General features: G+C 41.2%; 1 protein-coding gene across 1 annotated transcript; it reads left to right on the forward strand.

The window, feature by feature from the left end:
• The first annotated feature begins 2697 nt into the window (after window positions 1-2697).
• LOC120066957 (myelin and lymphocyte protein-like) lies at window positions 2698-4653 on the forward strand. Its single transcript, XM_039018295.1, has 4 exons — window positions 2698-2784; window positions 3832-3996; window positions 4329-4460; window positions 4576-4653. The coding sequence occupies exons 1-4, from the start codon at window positions 2698-2700 to the stop codon at window positions 4651-4653; spliced, it is 462 nt and encodes a 153-aa protein (XP_038874223.1).
• Window positions 4654-6720: the final 2067 nt, after the last annotated feature.

Genomic DNA, 6720 nt, shown 5'->3' on the forward strand with positions numbered 1-6720 from the left:
TTCCCAGCCCTAATAGGCAATATGTAACCTTATTTAGTGCTACCTGCTATTGTGGGTTTCAAATTCATTGGTATTCACGTGTTTGTTTTTGAGGTAGAATTACTGTCGTATTATTGATGTCAAATTGCAAACCTTATTTGCACCTACTCTATTCCATGAGCAAATGGGTGTGCCTGGGTCTTAAGCCAACATACGCAGATTTTACAGCGAATGCAGTCTCCGCGAACGCAGGAATTGCAATCACGCTTTAGCAATGAATTTCCGCAATAGGGAATGAATCGAGACCCTAAGTTATTTTTGGATTATGGTTGCTTTCACCTATTTACAAGCTGAATGGAAATAGCAGACTGAAAGAAATAAAGAAGAAGCATCCATCCAAGTGCATCACATACTGTTTCTCTGCCTGGGAGACCGGTGGAATGTCTTATCAGTGAGAATCCATCGTCCCAGTTCAAAGGCTGTGGTACTCCAGTGGGTTTATGGGAAAGCTCTTTGATGTCTAGTCCTCCTCCCCACCCAGTCTTTAGGTCTGTATGACTTAGATCTGTATGACAAAGGCCTTTAAACATGCTTGGATGAACATTGCTCTAGGTATAGGGTCACAGGTTTGTACTGGGCGTTCACAGAGTAGACATGTTGTCCTGCCGCCATAACAAAGGCCTCGCTGAGCAGGGTTCAGGGAGTAGCTTACTCTCTGCTCAAACACACCAGAGGAGTGATCTCTGGGCCAAGAACAGGCCCTCTCTTTTGTGTAAGGAAAAGATGGTAAACATAACAAGAAAACATACTCAAATAGATAGCATGAAGGGGACTGCTCGTGGGCCATTTGTTTGGGGAGAAAGACAAACTGTCACAGCAGAGTCATGGTAAGGGAAAAAATAAATAAATATGTGATGGATAGAGAGGGGAGAGAGAGAAATACTGTAGATAGATAGATAGATATATAAGGGGGGTGTGATTGTCCAGCTCTTTAAAGTGTCAAATTAGTTTCTCTCCAATGTACTCAAAACAAGAGTGACAAGCCTAAACAATAGGTTTTATATGCTGTGCCCTCTCTTAGGCCTCTGCCTAGCAACCATCACCTAATGGAGATAGATAGAGCCCTACAGAGTAGCCACTGCCATGCAGAATAGCCTCACTTGGCTAGTGGTCAGGACAGAACATTTATTGTCCAATATGAACAATACCCTCTTAGAAAAAAAGGTGCTATCTAGAACCTAAAATGGTTCTTCTGTCACGCCCTGACCTTAGAGATGTTCGGTTAGGTCAGGGTGTGACTCAGGTGGGAAAATCTATGTTTTCTATTTCTTTGTTGTTTTGCCGAGTGTGGTTCCCAATCAGAGGCAGCTGTCTATCGTTGTCTCTGATTGGGGATCATATATAAGTTGTCATTTTCCGTTTGGGTTTTGTGGGGTGTTGTTTTCTGTTTAGGTTGTTTCCCTGACAGAACTGTGCGCTTTTGTTTTCTCCTTTTGTCATTTTGTTTGAGTGTTTTTGTGAACATTAAATCATGAACACTTTCCACGCTGCGCTTTGGTCTCATTCCAATGACGAATGTTACATCTTCGGCTGTCCCCATAGGTGAACCCTTTGAAGAACCTTTTTTGGTTCCAAACACTTCCCACACAGGGTTCTACATGGAACCCAAAATATTTCTACCTGGAACCAAAAAGTGTTCTACCTGGAACCAAAAAAGTGTTATCCTATGGGGACAGCCGAATAACCATTTTGGATCCCTTTTTTCTAGTAGTGTAGGCATGACATGTAACTATATGACTCAGGATATTGCAACCAAATACAAAAAATGACAATGGGGCAGATGAAACAAGTCCTCCCTGTGTTTATAAAATATTACTTATTCTCATGTCCATGCATGTGTGTGTAGGCTTGGGTTGTCCAAGCAATAGCACTCATGCTGAGTTTCTGGGATTGCCCCCCCCCCCCCCCCCCCCCCTCTCTCTCTACAACAGGAATAGTATTGTTTGTTTGTGGTATGTCCTCTACCAACTGTCAGGTTGATAGATGACACACTGATTTGGAAATGTGGACATTCTTGGGAACACTCCTGCCTACCACACACAATGGGCCTCCTGTCTACATACACAATATTACCAAACCCACTGAAGCCAATGGCACACCTTATCCATTTTCATACAGATTTTGGCAAGTGATTGATGACAACGGTTACTTTTCAGATGTAATGTGGGCCACATTGGACTTCCCGCCTACATAAAGATGAAGGATCTTAATTTGATCCAGTTTGCGACAGAATAATCCTGCAGCAGCAGGAAATGTGAATTATTATGTGGATTATAATTAATGAACATTTTTGTTGATCCATTTTTTGTTAGGGCAAATGAAGTCGGAAATTACAAACTTTAGAAGCCTTTTTTAAACTGAAATACACGACAAGTTTGCATTTCCTGCTTTTCTTAACAACAAAATAGTGATCAAATTCAGATCCTACATCTGTACACAAGCTGACACAACCAACTGGTATTTCAATGTAATGAAGAAAAAAAACGTCAAGAGAAAGCAGGAGGAGGAGGAACAGGTGTGGGTTAATGGGAGCAGGGCTTTAAAAAGCAGAATTGTTTAGGTCACAGGTCTCACTTTAGGGAGAACTGTGTTTGGCACACACCCACACCCATATCAACAAAACGCCAACACACAGGTAGACCTAGACACTTTGGGAATATGGCTTCCAGCACCTCCAGTAACCCTCTGCCCAGTGGCACCAGTGTGTTCACCACTGTTCCAGACCTCTTCTTCATCCCTGAGTTTGTGAGTACAGACAAATCAAATAGGTGTTCTGCTCTCAGCTGTGACTGGACTACTGGCATTGCTCTTTACTCTAGAAATATTCTTTACTCTAATGCCCTTCACATTTATCAGAGGGAGGTAAGACATTTGATTGTTCAAGGTAATATTTGGGTATGCATGCATGATGTAATTCAGAGTGCACTGAAAGGAGTATTACTTTAGAGTGGGAGACACTGTGTGTAGACTCATACCAAGCACTTCTTTGATTGCTGCAGCCTTCTTGGTCAGGTATCTCTTGTGAAAGAGACTATGTGACAATGGACTTTTCCTGGCTAAATAAATGTTGGTTTATTTCTGCTGGTAATTATTGCCATAGTATTTGAAAATATGTTGATTTCTGGTTTGTGAATATCAGCTAAATCCTTATCTGAAACCAAACTATGGTTATCGCTGTATCCAAACACCATTCATCCTGTCTTTACTGGCATGTTTGTTGAAGGAGGGGGCAGAATGTGTGTGAGTTTGGAAATGACCATGTACGACGGAGTGTCAGATTCTCTATGGAGAAATTGTGGCAGTGGTATCTAGTAACTAATCAAAAGGCGTATGATTATGGATGTTTTTTGACGGAGGTAAAGAAAACAGAGCTCGTAACTGTTAGCCTACTGACTGTTGCATGCACTAGCTGTCACAGCCATTACTTGGGGAAATGTTCTATGCAAATGGTTGAACCCCTGACTAAATGAGCTTTAGTAAGTTAAAGCTATCAGACCTTGCCTAGAGGTGCATGTTTACTTACCCTTTTACTGTGGCCTGCTCTCTGTGGTCTTACCACAACACATGGAGTGACACTATTTGGGTGACATTAAGAAGTGGATGGCTGATTCAACCATCAAATCCCATGACTAACAACTTGTCAACTAAATGCATTGATGTTTACATTACGACCGTACGTGTGCTTTCTCTCTCTCTCTCTCTCTCTCTCTCTCTCTCTCTCTCTCTCTCTCTCTCTCTCTCTCTCTCTCTCTCTCTCTCTCTCTCTCTCTCGTGCGCGTGCATGTGTGGTAGATATTCGGAGGTCTGGTGTGGACTCTGGTGGCCTCCACAAAGGTGCTGATTGCGAACCCTCAGGGCTGGGTGATGTTTGTCTCTGTGTTCTGCTTCATCTTCACTACTCTGTGGTTCCTCATCTTCATCAGTGGAGCCAATAAGAGCAGCATCTGGCCCACACTGGTGAGTCTGAGAGACATTCATACAGCCATCTTTGATTTACTCAAAAAGGATGAAAATGACGATGGAACAGATTTTCTTCCCATCCTAAATGTCTAATCAAAAAGAATGATGACGATGGCGATGATGATGATGATGATGAGGAGAGTATAATGAACATTCTGTCTATTGAAAGGCTGTAGTGTTATAACAGGTAGTATAACAGGATGATGACTAACTCTCATGTTGCTACTCTCTCTCTCTCTCTCTCTCTCTCTCTCTCTCTCTCTCTCTCTCTCTCTCTCTCTCTCTCTCTCTCTCTCTCTCTCTCTCTCTCTCTCTCACACACTCTTCAGGATGTTGTGTATCATTCCCTTGCAGCCTTCTTCTACCTCAGTGCAGCAGTGGTACAGGCCTATGTCACCATTAGTCTGAAATCACTTACCAGTACTTTCTTCAAAGAATACCAATTAGATATTGCTGCAGTGGTATGTTCCTTCACTCCTGTGATTCAAACAAAGTGTTCTTCAACTGAAGCTTACTGCATGTTCCTAGTGGTCCATCCCACTCCTCACCTTTCTGTATCTTGTATTTTTCCTGTAGGTGATGTGTTATGTGGTGACTCTGCTCTACGCCCTCCATGCCGTCTTCTCTACGATGAGATGGAAGAATTCCTCATGAAGACCAGCATCCACAAGACAACAGACAATGGGGAAACAGACATTAGCGAAGGCTTCGTATTGACATCAATTGTTTATTTCTGCTGGTAATTATTGCCAGCAGAAATAAATGAATATATACATATTCAATATATTTTTCTATATTATTTTCTTCCTGCAAATACCAGAAACCAATTTGGAGTGAAATGCATATACAATATAAATAAAATGATGAATAAATATATTTTATATTTAACCATGTGCCTGTTTCAGATGCTGAGGTAGAATAAATTGATTATGTATTACTATGTCCAGGTGTAGCAAAAACTATTACAACGATGTTAAATAAAAATGCTGATGTGAAGCAATGCATTTTGTTATGGTAGGGTAGACCTATTAGATGAACATAGGAACTGAAGAGGTCTTGGTGGCTGCTCTCGTGAAAAAATGTATACGCTTTCACCCCAACATAGTGTAGAGGCAAACAAAGGACTGAATTCCTCAGCAATGCATTTTGCACACACAGTTTTCTTTAGTCATTTTCTTGAACAAAAAGGTCAACAGGTCATCTTATTTGTGTAGGGTAGGGTGTGTCCAGGTGGTGAAAGGTGGACTGCCTACCACAATGCCGCAGCAGGTTTTGCAAGTCATCTTTCTTACAAGGGAACACCTGTCGCCCCGTTAGTTCACTGTAGAAGTTGATAGCGAATAGTAGGCATAGTGCATTGATTGCAGAGTATGCAGCCTAGCCTATGGCATTCATTTGTTATGCTACAGAAATTACAAGGAATTTAGAATAGTATGGAAGGCTTTAGGCCAGGGGTGGACAGGGAACAGAAACACAACGGCCCATTTTTTCCCTTGAGGCCCCCATTATTTTCCAGATACTGATAATTTTAACCTCTCTTGGGTACGTGAGAGGTTAGCGTCCCACCTCTTCAACAGCCAGTGAAACTGCTGGGCGCCAAATTCAAATACAGAAATACTCATTATAAAAATTCAGAAAACAAAACATATTTTACATAGGTTTAAAGATTAACTTCTTTTGAATCCAACCATGGTGTCAGATTTAAAAAATGCTTTACGACGAAAGCATACCTTACGATTATTTGAGAACATAGCCCACTAGACAAATCATTACAAACAGTAACCAGCCAAGTAGAACAGTTACACAAGTCAGAAATAGAGATAAAATTAATCCCTTACCTTTGATGATCTTCATATGGTTGCACTCAGCAGACATTAATTTACTCAATAAATGTTCCTTTTGTTCAATAAAGTCTCTTTATATCCAAAAACCTCACTTTTGTTCGCGAGTTTTCTTCAGTAATCCACAGGCTCAAACGCAGTCAAAACAGGAAGACAAAAAAATCTAAATTGTATCCGTAAAGTTCATAGAAACGTGTCAAATTATGTTTATATTCAATCCTCAGGTTGTTTTTAGCCTAAATAATCGATAATATTTCAACCGGACAATAACGTTGTCAATTTAAAAGGTAAACAAGAAACGCACTCTCTCGGTCTCGCGCATGAAAAAGCTCTGTGACACGGCAGGGTCCACTCATTCAGACTGCTCTTACTTCTTCAGTTTTCAGAATACAAGCCTGAAACAATTTCTAAAGACTGTTGACATCTAGTGGAAGGCATAGAAACTGCAATTAGAGTCCTAAGTCAATGGATACTGTAATGGCATTGAATAGAAAACTACAAAACCCCCCCAAAAACTACTTCCTGAATGGATTTTTCTCAGGTTTCGCCTGCCAAATCAGTTCTGTTATACTCACAGACACTATTTTAACAGTTTTGAAAACTTTAGAGTGTTTTCTATCCAAATCTCCAGTTATATCCCGAGAAGCAGGCAGTTTAATTTGGGCATGCATTTCATCCAAAATTCCGAATTTTGCCCCCTACGGGAAGTTAAACACACCCAGGTTAGACAGGCCCGCTAGGCAAAAATTGGACCAGGCCTTCTGGCATTAGCTAGAAATGCCAGATGGCCAGTCTGCCCCAGCTTTGAGGGCTCCCGAGTGGCGCAGCGGTCTAAAGCACTGCATAAATTCAATTCCAAGATGGCATAGCAGTCAGACGT

This window comes from Salvelinus namaycush, chromosome 22, assembly GCF_016432855.1.
Source record: "Salvelinus namaycush isolate Seneca chromosome 22, SaNama_1.0, whole genome shotgun sequence".
In the NCBI taxonomy this organism is placed as follows: domain Eukaryota; kingdom Metazoa; phylum Chordata; class Actinopteri; order Salmoniformes; family Salmonidae; genus Salvelinus; species Salvelinus namaycush.